Source organism: Lasioglossum baleicum, chromosome 16 (genome assembly GCF_051020765.1).
Source record: "Lasioglossum baleicum chromosome 16, iyLasBale1, whole genome shotgun sequence".
NCBI lineage: Eukaryota > Metazoa > Arthropoda > Insecta > Hymenoptera > Halictidae > Lasioglossum > Lasioglossum baleicum.
In genome coordinates this window covers 7444301-7462245 of record NC_134944.1, presented here as the reverse complement: position 1 = coordinate 7462245, position 17945 = coordinate 7444301, and the positions used below count along the sequence as shown (strand labels likewise).

General features: G+C 49.6%; 1 protein-coding gene across 34 annotated transcripts in view; it reads right to left on the bottom strand.

Moving 5' to 3' along the window:
• The window catches only part of Shot (dystonin-like protein short stop), a 97469-nt gene that overhangs the window by 34068 nt on the left and 45456 nt on the right, over nt 1-17945 (bottom strand). For 28 of the 34 annotated variants that reach the window (XM_076441179.1, XM_076441186.1, XM_076441194.1 and 25 more), the window contains 4 exons: nt 8463-17901; nt 2496-2642; nt 1087-1310; nt 16-810 (listed from right to left, as the gene is read on the bottom strand). In XM_076441179.1, coding sequence (XP_076297294.1) covers nt 16-810; nt 1087-1310; nt 2496-2642; nt 8463-17901 — 10605 coding nt within the window. The remainder of the gene's footprint in view (nt 1-15; nt 811-1086; nt 1311-2495; nt 2643-8462; nt 17902-17945) is intronic. The other 6 variants (XM_076441207.1, XM_076441208.1, XM_076441209.1 and 3 more) reach the window with 2 other exon arrangements.

The following is a 17945-nucleotide window of genomic DNA, read 5'->3' as shown; positions in this document are numbered from 1 at the left end:
CTTCGAGATACTTGCTTGAATTGGCTCTCGATGCTGTTCAACCACTGCACGAGACTGTCCAACGCATCCTGCACGCCCTGGCTGCGCACCAGAGCCGCGTCGAGCTCCTGACACTTCTCAGCGATCGCGTTGGTCAACTGTCTGTACTTGTCCTCCAGAGCTCTGGCAGGTTCCTCCAGCTCGTCAACTTCTTTAGGCGTCAGCTGCCCGTCCAGTGACCTCAGTAAAGCGTCCACGGTAACCTTGACGTTCTCCACCAACCGTTCGTTAGCCAGCATCTCGTTGTTCAACGCCTTGGCTTTGCTCAGCTGTTCTTCGACTTGTTTCGGCTCGGCGGCGATAGCCTCGGAAATCACTCTGTGTACCTTGGGTTCGACTTCTTTCAGCCACCTTCTGGCTTTCTCCAAGGACTCGCGGTAGTCCCTCTGTCTTCCACCGACTCCGGAGAGCCTGTCCGACAGTAGGTTCGCTCTGGACAATAGATCTTTGTATTGGGCAGTGACGATCGACACCTCGCCGCGCACGGGAGAGTCCTGGCTGGAGAACGGCTCTTTGTGAGGCAGCCTCTGAGGCAAACTGGTGCGGAATTCGTTGAGTACGTGCAAGAACTCTTTGCTCTCGTCGACGAACTTCTGCGCGGCCATCGTGATGAATCGAAGATCGGCTTGGTGGGCGATCACGTCGCTGATGAAGTCTCTCGTGGCGTCGGTGCTGCTGCTCAGTCTGTTCAAGTCGGACAAGGAGTGTTCCTTCTCCTCCAGGACTCGCCTGGCGTTGTCCAGCCAGTGCGAGAACGTCGACAGCTCGTTCCTGGAAGAATCGGTGTTAGAAGCATGTCTGGCTTCAATTTAAAATAGTAATAAGTAGACTGCGGGTCTTTATGTATTTATGAAGAAATTGGTTGGGTGAAATATGAAACAGTAAAAGAATGAAACCTATTCAACAATGTCGTATTGTTGCTTCTAATATAACGAAGTCGTTGAGGTCTGAAATCAATTCTTATGTTGTTCCTGCTTCCCACAATCAATGCAAAACATTTTTATTTTGCATAAAGATCCGCAGTCTAATAATAAGGACGACGCTCACTTGAATTTGACCAGCTCGTCCCTGGCAGCCATCAGACGCCTGACCATCCTCTCGGTGCGGTCTGTAGCTCTGTCGAATCTGGTCTTCAGCGACCGACCGTTCTTCTCCAAAGTGGACACCTCTTCGCTGGACAACACGTTGCCACCGGTCAGCACCACCTGGCGAATCTGGTCCAAGCAGGAAGAAACTGGTCTGGCGTGGGCCTCCAGGTCATCCTTGATCTCCTGAAAAATCGTGATCGTTGTCAAATTACCCGGTGATCAAAAGAACATCCTCCAACTTTCAACTTTAAGAGGGTAGACTCTCCTTTCTCATTTCAATGGTGTTTTAGAATTATTTAAATTGAAATCTCCTGAACTACTAACTTTTCGACATACATAGGGTAGTACTTTTTTATAACGAACGTCCAGCTGCATCGATTGATGTATTAAGAAAATGAAGGTGACCTTCACATCTCCAAAAAAAAAACAATATAAAAACAAAAATTTTTTGGTTTCGTATGAGCCCCATTTTATCATTCAACTTTTACCTTGAGACATTTGACGTACAGTGACTCCCACAAATATTCGGACACCCTTAAAAAGCCGATAACTTTTTTACAATTGTACTGTACGATTCGAACTTTTTTGGGAAGCTAGAGCAATTAATTTACTACAGGATGTGAAAAGAAATATTTTTGAAAATTGCAATTGGTCGGAATTGTATACAATGTACTAAAAGTTGTGTTTCGCAACTTTTTAATGTGGGCCTATATTGAAAATTTAAAAAAATACGTTTTGTAGATCTGTGTCAACTGTATGCACTGTGAAAGATGTAAGAATCTGCAGTTATAGGCCGAGAATCGTGAAAATCTGCAATTTTTACCATCTTTAAACGTTTGTAGCTCATTGGAACGTCGACCGATTTCAACGTAATTGTCAGAATATGTTTAATTCACAAAGATCTACGAAACGTATGTTGTAAATTTTCAATATATAACCGCATTAAAAAAGTTGTAAAATGCAACTTTTAGTATTTTTTTTTCTACAATTCCGATCAATTGCAATTTTTGGAAAAATTTTTTTCACATCTTGTAGTATAAACTAATTGCTCCTAGCTTTCCCAAAAAAGTTCAAATCGTATAGTACAATATTAAAAAAATTATCGGCCTTTTTAAGAGTGTCCGAATATTTGTGGGAGTCACTGTATCTTTAAAAATAACAAAGATATTCAAGGTGGTCAAGTTAGGTGAAATACCCTGTATAAAAACGACAGAACCGAATTTATTTGGATTTTGTGCAATTTTAATCATAATGTGTGCTTAACCCGAATTGCAACAAACTGGACTCAGATAAAAATTTGTTTTCTTTCTTAACATGTTTAGGGGGTTGACGAGGGTTGTCTATCACAAACAGAGTGTTCTCGCAAACCTTCATCGCGTTGATCTGCGCTCGCAGTTGGTCAACGTCCTCCTTGACGTTGTCCTGGTTGGCCAGCTTGTCCTCGACCTCGGCTATCCATTGTAACAGCTTCGAGGAAGTCTCGTCGCACAGCTTGTACTTCTCCTCGACCGCTTGCTATCATTTGCAACAGAGAACAGTTGATTGATACCGGTTATCGCTTCCACCAAAGGAACGCGCGATGATCGAACGATATATATATATCAGGACTTAATATCTAACGTGCTCTCCTAGAACATAGTCGAAATGGAAGAAATGGACACCGACCCCTTACCGACGGGTCGGCTGATCTGCAAATTACGATTATTAACAAAATACAAGAGTCGCATAAATGTAAGGGGCGGGGGGCAACAATGGTAAGCTTATAAATGTATCTCACGCATGCAAAACACATACACACACTTTTGGAACGTGTAGAACGCAACAGTACGGCACTTGTGTGCGTATCTAGCGGTGCGATATACCGGGTGGTCGCGTTGTTACTCTAGCCGGCGTTTTTCATGCGAATAATTCATTGTATAATTTGAAAAGTAGCATTCCGTGCATCTTCATTTATGAAGGGAACAAAAACGAATTCTTTTCTAGTATTTATTATTCGCGAGAGAAACGCTGACTGGTAATAGCGTGAGCACCCTGTGTATACAAAATTCCTTCAACAGCCGGAAATGGGAGGTTCCTGACGTCATTCGAAGCGACATTTTCCTTTGCAGAAATGTTATCCGCGGCTTTGTTTTGGAGTTATTAAGGAAAAACACGACTGTGCCGATACGCGTCTAGGTCGCGCTGTGATTGGTCCGTGTTTTTCGTTAATACAGTAAATTCTCTATAGATGCGAACGCATCGGGGGGATTTCTTTGCATCTTTCGATCGTGGTCCTATTTTTTCGAGCTTCAACGCTTCAAAGGCCGAGCCGAATCTAGAGAAGGACAGCGCGTGTAAAGCGAGACCACGCGCGGACCTTTGAACTGTGCCGGCTACTGCGACTCTCCGCGTCTCTTTCTTTCCTATACGCTGTCCTTCCTTGCGCCCGTAACTTTCATCGTCAATCAAACCACTAAATTCTGTTTAAATTATATCGTGTTTGGTATCATTTTAATCAGAAAAATACCAGAAATAAGGTGGTGAAAGTCCCATAACAGAATCATGGAAAATAACTCACGGGCGTTTGAACTGTGCCGACGACTGCGACTCTCCGCGTCGCGTTAGTAGTGGTTCACACCGATATACCGAGCCGAGATCAGTGTATTCAGTTGGAGGGGATATTTTTCTCGCATCTATCGTGAAAAGATTTTCGCGTCTATCGAAAATTTACTGTAACTGCTAAACAAAGCCGCGGATAACATTTCTGCAAAGGAAAATGTTGCTTCAAATGATCTCAGGAACCTCTTATTTTCAATGTTGAAGGAATTTTGGGACAATTTTGTATATTGCTAGACTGCGGATTTTATGTGTTTATCGTTCAATGCACATTTTCATTATCGGAGAATTTTGATTTTGCACGAGGATCCGCAGTCAGCATTCGCACGCGCGTATACGCGGACAAATGCGCGTGTAATCAGTTAAAATAAAAATAAAAAACAAGAACAACAAAACACAGTTTTAGAAGAGCCCAAAATAGGTCTGATTGATATCTGGCAGCGAGTAATCGGACTGCATACTCGTCCCGTACGTGGTTTTGTTCGTATATGCAGTCGGCAAGCGAACGATGGAACAGAACGGAAGCCGCGTTCTCGTCAATTTAGACGCGTTTTGTTTCTGCAAGCATAGGTATACAATTACTGAAAAGAAAAACCAAGAGATACGCGCGGGCTCTCTCTTTCTCGACGATAATAAACGACACAGCTTTGATGGAGCGAGACTGTGATCGAACAAACGGTGAACCGGGGTATGACGAGATTGCACACGGGGTTTGTTGAGTAACAACGGGATGTATCAAGAATGTGTGGACGAGAGGGATGTTGGTATTGTGGAACACGCGTTTTGCGGGGGGATGCTCCGAGATTTCCTAGAAAACTCTGGCGCTAGAACGAACGAAACGAGGATCTAGAGGGGAATAATACCTGCAAAAAAATGAGAAAACTTTCAGTGACAAAAACAAACATGGCGAAATGCATCTCGTGAGGTTCGAATGGCTCGAGAGATGTGTGACGAGCAAATTGTTCGAACTGTTACAGTGATTCCGATCCGAACAATTCCGAGGAGTCTTTACTTTAAGCAATCGACAGGAAAAACTGAAATTTTAAATGGAGTAGAGATTGAAACTTGTGTACTAAATTCAAAACGTCGCGTTTCCACGATGATTTCGTATAATAATCTATGCTGAAAGCATTGTTCGATTGTTCGTAGCGATTGTTTAGAGTGGAGGATGCTCGGAAGCGTTTCGAGAGGCGAATGAATACTGTAACAGTGCGACGACCTGATGGCGATGTACGGGGAGTGAGTTTTCGTGTGACTGGTCGATGGTGTCGAATTATGGCAGCCCGGAAGCGTAAACACGTGGCCACGACTAGTCGCTGTCGATTCGATGGAAATCGTTACACCCGTGGTACACAGACCATCGCGAATAGACTGCGATCGCGCTAAAAATCAATTCAAGATCGGCCAAGGTCAATCAAAGAGCGTCTGAACGACGAAACGCAGTCGACTCGCGATACGCGTTAATACATTATCTCCTTCTTCCGTGCTCCGCTTTCGAAAGACTCGAAACTCTTCGTCAACAAAATACAATGAACGAAAGGAGAGCACGGAACTCTCGTCGAGGCAACGTGCAGATTACAACAAACGTTATTAACACTATATGATCGAGAGTTAGCATTGCCGATGCGATCAGGCGACAAACGTGGTTTAAACGGTTTATTTGTTTTATTTTTGTTTAGTGAACCGTAGTAGTCAGCGAGTTGTCAGCGAGTTGTCAGCGAGCGAACGGTCGGTCACGGGTTTCTCCTCTCGGTCGGTGACCCGGTGATTAGTGACAGTCGTTAATGAGAAGTATTAGCCCCCTGTTACGCAGCCAGGCGAGAACGTGTGAATAAGGCGCGAATGAGAAGTGAGAGCGATCGGGAGAAAAGTTGAGAGATGTGTTTACAGAGTTGCCCACGTGATTGATCACAGACACTTAAAATCAGAATAACTTTTTTGTGGATGGACTGTGAGCTGGTCTGCGAGGCTAGAAGAATTAGTTTAGTAAATGACGTCTAGTAAATCTGTGCCTTTCTCCTATAAATTATGATGTATTTGGTGTGTGATCCAGTAGATTTGTACCCGGGGCGACTGCAAATCGAAGTTTCGATCCGAAAGGATCAATGGTTCACGAGTTATGCTTGCTTAAAGTTGAGCAATCTGCAGTGTTTTTGACAGGTAAAGGCGCCGCCCGCCATATTGGGTTGTAGTGATGATCGCGAGCCGCTTACCGAGCAATAATCACCAACCAACTACCAGCTAGTGGATCTGCTCGGTCAGCGGCGCGCGACACTATCCTTACCTGTCAAAAACACCGAAAAATGCTCAACTTTAATCAAGCACAACTTCTGAACCATTGGTCCTACAGGATCGAAACTTCGATCTGCAGCCGCCCCGGAAATACATCATAATTTGTAGGAGAAAGGCAAAAATGTTCAGTCCGGTAAAGTAAAGAGCAGCCAAAAAATGCGTTTGGTCAGAATTATGGAAAACGATAGTGAAAATTGATTTTTAGCTGGGTGAATAACGAAAATTTCAAAGACGTGTTCGTAAACTCGTCTAAATTGTATACGTCCGAAAATATCATTGAAATTGGTTAATTGGTCTACGAATTACGAACAATCAAAAGTGGTAGAAATCACAGCTTTTCATGATTTTCAATTAATCAGTTTCAATGAAATTTTCAGAATGCATATAATTTATACGAGTTTACAAAACACACATCTTTTAAATTGTCGTTATTGGTGCAGCAAAAAACAGTTTTCCAACATATTTAATGGACGTCATTTACTAAACTGATCCTTCTAGCCGTACAGAGAAATTGAAGTCGTTTGGTCCATTCATAAAAAGTTATTCCGATTCAAAGTGTGTGTGATGAATTATGTGCGTAACTGTAGAGTGAAGAGAGTGGTCCGGAGGGATCGAGAGAGATCCCTCTGGATCCTGCCGGATCTTTGTGACCCCAGCATTTCGATTCTACAAACGCGACGTTAGAGAGGTATGTAGAACGCGTCCACGGTGTGTCCCCATGCATATATCCCGAGACGCTGACGATGATGATGACGATGACACATTGTTGACGTGTATTTTTGTTTTGGCAACGATCTGTAGCGCCGGCTGACAGGCTACCGGCAAGCTTGGCTCGGTAGTGACAGAGACAGTCGCGGAGGACACTATTTTCGTCGGCTATCGTCGCACACGTAGAGCGATAGGCGACAAGATGCATCGGTAAGCGTACAATACGTAACGATCCATAACCTTTGGCAAGCGGTTAACATTAGAAGAGAAAAAATGAAGGATTAGAGAATCAGTCGGTGAGAATAAAGAGGAAATGAAACGTGTCGGTAGAACGTAGAGATAAATCGAGGGAGACGGCTTATGGGGTTGGTGCTCACGAAATGGGGACGTCGTGCACGATTTCTTTTTCTTTTTTTACTTCTACGCGATCTCGAAGAGCGTATACGATCGATTTTCAATGCACGTGCTACTTCAATGATGGAGAATCTAAACTACTGGTCTAGAAAAAATAATGTTAATTGTTGATCGCTCTTTTCTACAGGTCAGTCCAACAAGCTGTTCCAAAAATAAAATCAAAAACGTGGAGAGTCACGGGGTACTACTCCCTTCGCGCTCTGCGCCCCTCTGTTTTAACCGAATATTTATTTGCAATACTGTTCGGCTAGTAAAAAATGATATTTAAGGTTATATCTACAGTTTTTAGGTAGGTGTTCAAGTTTAATTTTGACTTCTTTCGTTGCTAATCAATGCGATTGTTATGTATACCTTTTTACACTAGTGGCGTTGTAAAACATAACCTCAAAAATGTGAAATTCAATTTCCAGCGTAATACAATCAAGAAACTTGTAAGTCCTTCCGAATTAATCCTCAACAATTGTATTTTATAGAACTGCATAAAATATACATATATGTAGATGTACAAAATAAAAATTTTCTTAATTTGTTGTAAGATAAAAATGTTTCGCTTGATCATTTCAGTACGTCGAAAGTAACGACACCATAACTGCGGACCTTGATGCAAAATAAAAATGTTCTGCATTGATCGTCGGAAGCAGAAGTAAAACAAAAATTGATTTTACAATGTTCCGAAATTTTTCTAATCTCTTACTGTTTTATAGTTCACCCAACCGAATGTTTTTATAAATGCATAAAAATCCGCAGTCTAGTAATCATGCTACCATTAATTAACTTTACTAACCAAAAACTGATTTTACCCCCTAATGACTTGATTACATTAAAAACAATATTGCAATGTTCTGAAATTTTTCAAATCTCATACTGTTTCATATTTCACCCAACCAATTTTTTTATAAATACATAAAGGTTCGCAGTCTAGTAATCATGCTACCATCAATTGATTTTTCTAACCAAAATTTGATTTAACCCCCAAATGACTTGGTTACATTAAAACCAACATAACACTGTTCTTAAATTTTTCTAATCTCTTACTGTTTTATACGTAAGAGTATGTTTTATATTTCACTCAACCAAAATGTTTTCATAAATGAATAAAGATCCGCAGTCTAGTAATCATGCTACCACAACTAATTTCCTATCAGCGTACAGAGGGGTCGCCGAGCGGCAAAAACTCAAAAAAGGGAAACATTTCATGTGCACCAATCTAGTAAGCGTCGTACAGAACGACGGAGTGCAAGAGACAGAGACAGAGAGAATAGGAAAGAAGAAGAAGAAGAAGAAGAAGAAGAGAAAGAAGAAGAGGCAAGAAAGAGTGCCACTTACCCTAGCTTCTGCGGTGAGAATATAACCCTGGTCCAGGGCTTTCGCGAAGTCAAGCCTCTTTCCCGATGGGTCTCCGCAAAGCCTGCCCTCTACGGGGTCTACTATGCCGGTGCTAATTGCCTCTAACAAGCTAACGACTCTACCGGTCCCGGGTTCTTTGATCACGGTGCTGGACGGATCGATCGATCCGGCTTCGATCGCTTCTCGCAGCACGGCTGGTTTACGATCAAGGGCGGACGCGACGCGGAACGGGTCTTCGAAGGTACCGGACAACGGGTCGTACAATCCGAATTGCAGGGTCTCGATGAAGGAGAGTCCTCGTTTCGGGGTGATCAATAGCTCTTCATCTAGAGCTCTGGCCAATGGGTATAGTCTCGAGCTCATGGTTTCCAGTACGTTGCCTTTCTCGGCGTCCATCAGTCCTTTTCTGATAGCCTCTGCCAGCTTCACCAGCTTCTTCTTCTTCGTATCTTTGATCAAGGCCGAGTCGGAGTCAACAATCCCGAGGCTGACGGCCTCCTTGAGCGTGACTGGCTCGTTGGTCTTCGGATCGGTCATTTTCCCAGTCTCCACGGACAGAGAACCGTTCTCCAGAGCTTCCTCGAAGGTCATAGGTCTTGCCAAGAACACGTCGACGTCGCCGAACCGGACGAATCGCGGGGCAAGCTTCCCGTCAGCAGTTTTAAGCGAGCCTGACTCGATGATTCCTTTGCTGTTAGGGTCTAGGACGCCGTCTGCCAACGCGTTGTTCACGGTAGCGAATCGACCGGTCTTCGGGTCCCTTGTTACAGCTACTTCGGGGTCGACAAGACGGTTCTCGATGGCCTCGTGCAACGTGTACTCGCGCTTAGGCTCGTCCTTGCGAGTCAAGCTTCGTCTCGGCTGATGCGTCAGTGGTTTCTCCAGGGTGACTAGAAGCCCTCGTTCGAGGGCCACGTCTATTGGGTACGCTCTTCTTGTTTTCGAGTCTAAAACGCGTCCACGAGGCACGTCTATGGCACCTGTCTCTATGCCTACGGAGATCGGCGTGATCTGCCCGGTGGTGGCGTCTTTGAGAGCGGTGGTATCAGGATCTAGAAGCGCGGTGTCGAAGGCGGAGACTAGATCGATCGCCTCGTTGCTGCGAGGATCTACGAAAAGCCCTGTTTGGCTACGATAGAGGTCGCTGACCACGGCCTCCTCTATGCTCAGCGGCAGCTTCGAAGGCACGATGTGTCCCTTCTTCAGGGCCTCCTTCAGATCGATGGGTCTCTCGGGCACCGCGTTGTAGGTCCCTCGAGTGTCGTCGATCACTCCCGACGAGATCGCGTCGGCGAGCGACATGTACTTCTCTGTCCTGACGTCTCTGACGATTGACGCAACAGGATCGATCAACTCCGACCTGCAGGCCTCCGTCAGCGTCAGCTTCCTGTTGGTCGAAGGGTGCATGAATTTTCCAGTGGACGGCTCGTAGATGTTCATCGTGATGGCTTGGTGCAGACTGAACTCCGTGGTCTCGATGTCGACTATCAGACCCAGCTGCAGAGCCAGGCTAAGGCTCACGGACCGATTAGCTCCGGGCTCTTTAAACATCCCGGATCTTCTGTCTATAACGCCAGCTCTGCAGGTCTCCGCTAGCGAGAGCAATCTATCCGCTCTTTTGTCCCAGTAACAGGGCAACGTGGGGCTGACTAGACAGTTCCTCATGGCCTCGTGCAGGGTGACCGATCTTCCGGTGCTGGGATCCGTGATCTTTCCAGTCTGATCGTCGTAGAGTCCCTGGTGGATCGCTCTCTGCAGGGACACGGCTGCTCGGTGGTCTACTATCAAGCCAGCCTGATAGGCTTCCTGCAAAGACATGTCCGAATCAGCGGTGACGTTCACCTTGCCGGTTTGCCCATCGACGTAACCGGTCCTGATGGCTTCCATCAGCGAGATCCTCTCCCGGAAGCCGCTCCTGCCGTCCTTCACGGTGACCGAGGCCGCGTCGATCAGGTTCCTCTGGATCGCCTCCAGCAGGCTCAGGTAAACGCCCGACTGAGGATCCAGGAACGTGTTCGTCCGTTCGTCGAGGAGTCCCTTGGAGATGGCCTCGCTGAAGGTCATCGGTCTTCTGGCCTCCAGAAGCAGCCCGTGCTCCAGAGCCTCCCTGAAATCGAGTCGCCGGCCCTTCTCGTTGGTCACGGTGCCGGTCTTCGGGTCTACGATCAGCTCCTTGATGGCCTTGTCGAAGGTGATGGCCTTGCCGTCCGCCTGGCGGACTACTACGGCGGTGCTGGGATCTATCACGCCGGCCTTGATCGCGCGATCGGTCGGCAGCTTCTCCCTGGTCTCTGGAACGATGAAGCGACCCGTGGTAGGCTCGTAGAGACCCTTGAACACCGCTTCGGGAAGCGAGATCTTCCGTTTCGCTGGCACGATCAGTCCCCTGTCCAGAGCATCCGTGAGAGACAAAGGAGTGCTGGTTGATGGATCAACGGCTGTGCCTGTCTTCGGGTCTATCAGACCCTGCTTGATCGCTTCGCCGAGAGAGATGATCTCGCTGTTCTTCGGGTCCTTCACAGAGGGACTGTCTCTGGCGATCAGGCCCAGCTCGAGCGCCTTCTCCAGCGTGTAACTTTCCCCGTCTATCTCGAACGTGCCTTTCTCGGGATCGTAAGCCTGGTGAGCTAGGGCTTCCTGCAGGGACCACGGTTTCACCGTACTAAGAATGAATCCTTTCTCGTAGGCGACGTCCAGCGTCATCGGGTGCGGTGAGATCAGGATTCCCTTCTCCAAGTCGATCAAGCGATTCTCCTCCGCCTCCTGCAGGGTCAGCACTTTGTCGTTGCGGTCATCTCTGACCACTGTCGTATCTCCGTCGACGTAACCGGTTTCTAGTGCCTCCTTCAACGTAGTCTCCTCCCCTGTGGTTGGATTGGCGACCAGGCCAGTCGTCGGACAATAGTACTCCTGAACGATGGCGTCGATCAACGAAGGAACGAATCCCGTGGTAGCTATGATGCCTCGCTTCAACGCCACGGTCAGTGACAGCGATTCTCCGGTCTTGGTGTCACGTAGCCGACCGGTGCTTGAATCCAGCAGCTTCGACTCGCCCAGAGCTTCTTCCAAGGACAGGAACGTCCCAGCTTTCGTATCTTCGCACTCGCTGATGAACGCGTCGATCAGTCCTCTGCGGACGCTCTCCTCGACGTCTATCGCCTGGCTCGTCAACGTGTCCAGGATCTTACCACTGGTCTCGTCGTACAAACCCTTCCTGATGGCAGCTTCCAGCGAGATAGGCTTGCGAGACTTCGGAGCTATCAATCCCTTGGCGAACGCGTCCTCCACGTCCACCTTTCCGCCAGACTCCAGCACTTCCTGAAGAGTCTGCACCTCGTCACTCACCGGATCTCTAACGCAGATAGAACCGCAGTCTATCAACCCAGCCTCTATCGCCTCGTTCAGCTTCAACACCGTGTTCGAAGCAGGATCTCGAACTTCACAGGTCTCCGGATCGAGGAAACCTTCCTCCACTGCCTCGCGAAGGCTCAGAATCTCTTGGCCGTTCGATGAGACAGCCTCCGGAGGTACTGTCTGCTTTATAAGACCTAGTTTCACCGCCTCGAAGAACGGAATCTTTTTGCCTGTCTTCGGGTCCACCATGTAGCCCAGGTTCCTGTTTACCAGAGGCTTCGAAATTGCCTCGCGTAGAGAGACGAACCTGTCTCCGGATAGATCTTTGACTACCACGCGGTCTGGGTCCAGCATGCCTAGATACATCACGAAGTCGTTGAACGAGACGATGTCTCCCGTCTCAGGGTCCACGAATTTCTCTTTCTCCAGGTCGTAGGCTCCTCGAGCGACTAGATCTTTGGCTGTCAAATCGGGCGTCACTTCGATCACGAATCTTCTTCCTCTGACAGGATCCTCTTGGAACTGGTCCTGGTCCTCTTCCGACTGTGCTTCTACTCCTTCTCTGTTCAGGTCTTGTATCTTCACAACTTCCTCAGGCATTTCTTCTTCGTCCTGGACCTCCATCTTTGTGACTTTCTCGGAAATTTCTTTCTTTTCATTGTCCTCTGTCTTTGGCACGGTCTCCAGCTTCTCATCTTGAACAGCCACAGTCTTTTCCAAACCTGTGTCCTTCAACTGTACCGTCGAATCTACTTCGGATACTTCCTGACTCTTCTGCTGAGTTTGTAGCTCCTCTATTTTCTGTGGCTGCGTCTCCAGTTCGGTTTCCTCTTTCACAGGACTCTTCGAAGTCTCTTCCACCTTCGACTCTTGAATTTCTGGCGCCGAGGGTGCTTCAGGCTCCCTCGACTCGACCTGTTTCTTTGAATCCTCTGTGTTCACTGCTTGTTCGTCTACCTGTTTCTTTTCTACTTCCTTCTTACCTTGGATCAAGAGTTTCGCAGGTTTCTCTGGCAGGGATCCAGCCGCAGGTTTCTTCTCCAATCCAATGCTTGCTCTCTGCTCCGACATCGGACGCGATGAAGTTTCAATCTGCTCCGCAGGTCTGCTAGGCCGTCTGCCTTCATCTTTGCTAGCAGCAGCATCTTTGACCGCGTCGTACACCGCTTTCCCAGCGAGAACAGGCGCAGCTACCACCGCTAGCAGCCCGAATTTCGCTGCCTTCGCCAAGCTGAGACCTCCACGGCCTTCCGAGCTCTTCATCTTCCCAGTGACAGGGTCTATGATTCCTCTATCGACTGCCTCCTTGGCTGTCACAGGCTCCGCGGACTTGGTGTCGTAAACCACGGTGTTAGGATCCACCAGTCCAGTTTCCATCGCTTCTGCGAGCGTGTAAGCTTTCTTGGTCTCTGGATCCACAAACCTGCCAGCTTTCTCGTCGTAAATATTATCGATCTTCTCGATGGCAGCAGTGGTCTCCGGATTATTGGTAGGAACTTCCAGAAGACCGTTCTCGATAGCGTCCTGAATTGGCATAGCGACTCCCGTCGATGGATCGGTGTAAGTGCCAGTCGCGACGTCCAGAAGCCCGTTCTTCAGCGCGTCGTCGAACGTCATCTTGATGTCCTTGGTGGTGAACTGTTCCCGCCGCTCGGACTCGTCCCTGACGATGCCTCTGCTCCTCGCTTCCTCTATACTGATCTTCTCTCCGGTCTCGATGTTCCTTATTTCGGATGCGTTCACCAGCTCGTAGCCGGACAGAATTCCCAAGGTCTTCGTGGTCACTGTGTGGTAAGAGGTGATGGTTTCGGTAACGCCGCTGGCGGTGGTGGTGATGACAGTGGTCGGTGGTTTGACCACCAATAAACCTGACTCGATGGCCTCGATTATTGGTAACGGAGTGCCAGTCGACGGGTGAACGAACACTCCCTTCTCCCTGTCGATCAGGCCAGCCTCCAGAGCCTTGGTGACCTCCATGCTATCGGAGGCAATGGGGCCAGGCAGGGACATGATGAAGTTGCCCTTGATGGCCTCCTCCAGAGTCAGGCGTTCGTTTGTAATCGGGTGTTTGATCTGAGTGCCACTCGCATCGATCAGTCCTCTTTCCAGAGCCACGGCGAACGTCATTCCAGCGGGTGGGATCTGCTGCTCGCCTTTCTCAGAGTCCATGAAGACGACGTTGCTCTCCACGGCCTTCATTAAACTGACGCTGCCTCCACTGCTGGTCCTGATCAACGATCTCTCAGGGTCGACCAGATTGCTGTCTATAGCGTTTCGCAAGGTATCGGTGCGACCGTCCGAGCAGGTCAGCTGCGACAGAGGGTCCACGATCTCGCAGAGGATCGCTTCCTTCAAAGTGAGTCGCGCGCCTGTCTCTGGGTGAACCACCTTGCCCTCTTCGGGATCCAGAAGACCCTGCTTGTACAATCCAGGGATGGAGAGGCTCTGTGCTAGAGGCACGAGGACGTTAGCGCTCTCCGGGTCCAAGATTCCACGTTCGACCGCCTCTCCGATGTTCAGGACGTCTCCTCTTTGAGGATCGACGATCTTACCGGAAGAGGCGTCGATCTTCTTGCTCTTGATCGCTGCGGACAGAGTCACAGGTGCGCCGTCTGCCACCACCATACTCTCCGAGAAGATCTCCGCTGTTTCCGCGTCGATCAAGCCAGTCTCCAGCGCCTCTTTAGCCTTCACCACTCTCTTCCTCATCTTCTGAAGTATTATAGGCTTCGCTGGTCCGTCCGAGTCTGTCGCTTTGCCAACGGTCACTCGGAATTGCTGTTCGAAACTGGACCTCTTCACCTTCGTGTCCTCCTCGGCGTCTCCCTCTGTCCTCGACACCGAGTGCTCCTCGCTGGTCGCAGCCGTAGGCGAAGAATCGATTACGGAATCCATCATCGACCCGGTTCCTATCGCCGAGTCCAGCTCGGAAACGGAAGTGGAAGTGGTCGGCTTACCTCCTGTTATCTCTTCGACGTACGACGCTTCTTCTCCGGTGGTTCTCTCGGCTTCGATCATCTTTAACCCTGCGGTTTCTGTTGTTGGAGACGAGGTCGTCACTGGGACCAATGGCGAGCCAAGCACGGAAACCACGCCGAACTTGGCCGCGTCCAACAGAGACATCTTCCTGTTCTCGTCGACCTTGTACTCGGCCGTCTCCGCGTTCACTATACCTCGCTCAATAGCCTCCGCTATGCCCACATCTTTCCCCGAGACAGGGTCTTTGACAACCACCACCTCGGACGGCAGAATGCCTTCCGACAACGCGGACAACAGCTCGGTAGATCTTCCAGTTTCGGTAGAAATGACTAGAGCGGTGCTCGGATCGTAGATCAGCGCCTTGGAGACTCTCACAGGGTCCGGTATCGCGTGGCTGGCTTCGTTGATCTTGATCTCCATCGGTCTCGATGGGTCGTCCTGACCGGACAGCTCCAATTTATCCGGCTCACCGGAGAGCTTGGTGATCCTCAACAGTCTCTGCGTGTTGTCACTCTCGGGATGCTTGTCCTCGAAGATGATCAAGCCTTTCTCGATCGCCTCCTTCATGGAAATCTTCTCGGGATAAGAGTAGTGTCCGGTGGAGTCTAAGATGTTCTTCTCCAGGCTTCTCAGCAGCGACACCTTCCTGCCGTTGTTCGGGTCGATCACGAAACTCGAATTAGGGTCTATTATTCGTAGTTTGACGCACTCCTCGAACGAGACGAGTCTGTCTGTTCCGGGGATGATGAAGAGACCCGAAGTTGGGTCGAACAGCTTCCTTTCGATCGCTTCGGACAGAGACCATCCGTCTGTTGGTAGCTCAAACACCCTCCTCTCCGCCGAGGAACGTTCTTCTTTGACCGATGTATCCACCGAAGAATCGAAGCTCGAGTTCTGATCCGATTCGGTGTCCTTCCTTGACCTGGACCAGGACGGTTTCAGCACGTTCTCCTCCGTGTCCGATGATACACTATCTATCGAATTATCTCTGATGTTGATCACCGTCGTCCCCTTCACCTGCGAGGTAGAGATCACTCGATCCTTCGCGATGATAGTCGTGGTCGTGCCGATAGCTTTAGGGACGTTGCTCTTCGCAGCTGTCTCGAAGGTATCCGGAGCGTCGTCCATCGTCGTTTCATCCGCGAAAAGACTGCCCTCCTTTCGCTCTGTTGTCTCCCCGTCTTCAGGATAAACCTCCCTCACCTTTGTCATCGTTTGCGTGGTGACCGTGACGTTCAACAATCCTGTAAGCAGCGCTGCTCCATCGGATGAGATCAGACCTCGTTTCATCGAGTTCTCCAGGGACACGGGCTTCTTGGTCCTGGGGTCTAGTAACAGACCAGTTTTGGGATCCAACAGCTCCGAGAAGACAGCTTCTAGAAGCGTGATCTCTTTACCCTCTTCGATAATTCCTATCCCTCTGTTCAACATCTCCGACACTTCTGGCCTCACGTAGCCCCGCTGTTCAGCGTCCGCCAACGAGACAGTCTCTCCACTGTTAGGATCAACGATATAGCTGCCGCCAGCCTTTGAGCTGATCAAACCCTTCAGCAGAGCAGCGTTCAGACTGACGTACTCCCCTGTCAGAGGGTCCCTGAACCCGTCCACGTCGAATATCGTCTTCTGCGCGAGCGAGGTGACGAGTCCCTTCTCGACAGCCTCTGCCAGAGCGAACTCGCCCTCCTCATTCTTGTACGTAGCCTTCTGCGGATCTATCAACCCTCGGCTCAGTGCCTCGGACAAGGTAACAGCCTCCCCTGTCCTCGCGTCTACTATCGAATTCAATTTATCACCGTCCAACACGCCTCTCTCGATGGCTTCCGTGACGGTCAACTTGGTTCTGTGCGCGGGACTGGTGATTCTGCCGGTCTCGTCGATCATCTCCGAGTCCCTGCAGTCTTTCAGTGTCATCGGCTTCGCGATCAGCTTCCTCCTGCGCGCCTCCTTCAGCGACAGTTTCTCCATGGTCAAGCTGTGCATGTACTTGCCAGTTTTCGGATTAATAATCCCCGAACGAATTGCCTCGGGTAGGGTGACTTTCGTGTCGTTTCTAGCGTCGACGATCTCCCTCGCGGTAGGGTCCAGGATGCCTTTCTCGACGGCCTGGTCGATCGTGTAGCTCTCGCCGGTGACGCGGTCGAGAACACGGCCGAGGGTGTCGTCGACCAGGCCCTGGGATATCGCGTCGGAAAGGGGCAACGCGTTCCTCTTGACGGTCACGGTGACGTCGAGCTTGGCCAGGTAACCTCTGGCGTGCGCCTCCTCGACCGACAACCTCTCGCCGTCCTCGGTGACCAGGTGACCGGTTCGCGGGTCCAGCCTCGAAGCGGAGGACCCGCCTCGCGGACCCGTTTGTGTGACAATCGCATCGGCTACGCTAACCGTATCAACGTGGTCGTTCGCCTCGCTCGACGACGGCCCCTGCCCGAAGTATGTTACCTTCGCTCTGTCCCCGGTCCCGTCCGGTTTCTCCGCGTCGTACAGCTCCCGCTGGATCGCCTCGAGCAGAGACACCGGCCGTCCCTCCTCGTCGAAGCCGCACGGACCCAGAAGACGATCCGCGAGCCGCGAGTCTATCATCTTCTCGCGAGCTGCCTCCTCGATCGTGACGGTCCGACGGCCGTCCCGAGAACAAGCTATCCTACCCCTTCTAACGTCCAACACCCGGAGACTGATCGCCTCGCCCACCGTCAACACGTTACCCGTCCTCGGATCTACGATACCCCTAGCCTCGATCACGTTCTCGGTACCTACACCCTCCTCCGTACGATCTACTCGCTTCACGCTCCTAATCTCGCTAAAATGCACGCTGCTACTCCCAACGCCGCTCGCGCTGCTAGCAGCACGCGACCACACCGAGTCCTCGCGATCCTCCCGCTTATCCTCATTCTGCTCCTCCTGGCGTCTCATCATCGTCGTCGTCTTCTCCTTCTCATGCTCGTGTTGCTGATCCGTCTGCAACGTCGACGCACCATCGTGCACCGAACGAGAGCCCTCCTGCGAGCCAGAGCGGCGCAACGTGTCAGAGACGATCGTCTCTGTCCTCTCCGTGCGCTCCGTTCTCTCATGCCGCTCTAGGCTGTACCTACAAACCGATTCGATTTAGAATTTTGTTGGATTCACACGGGA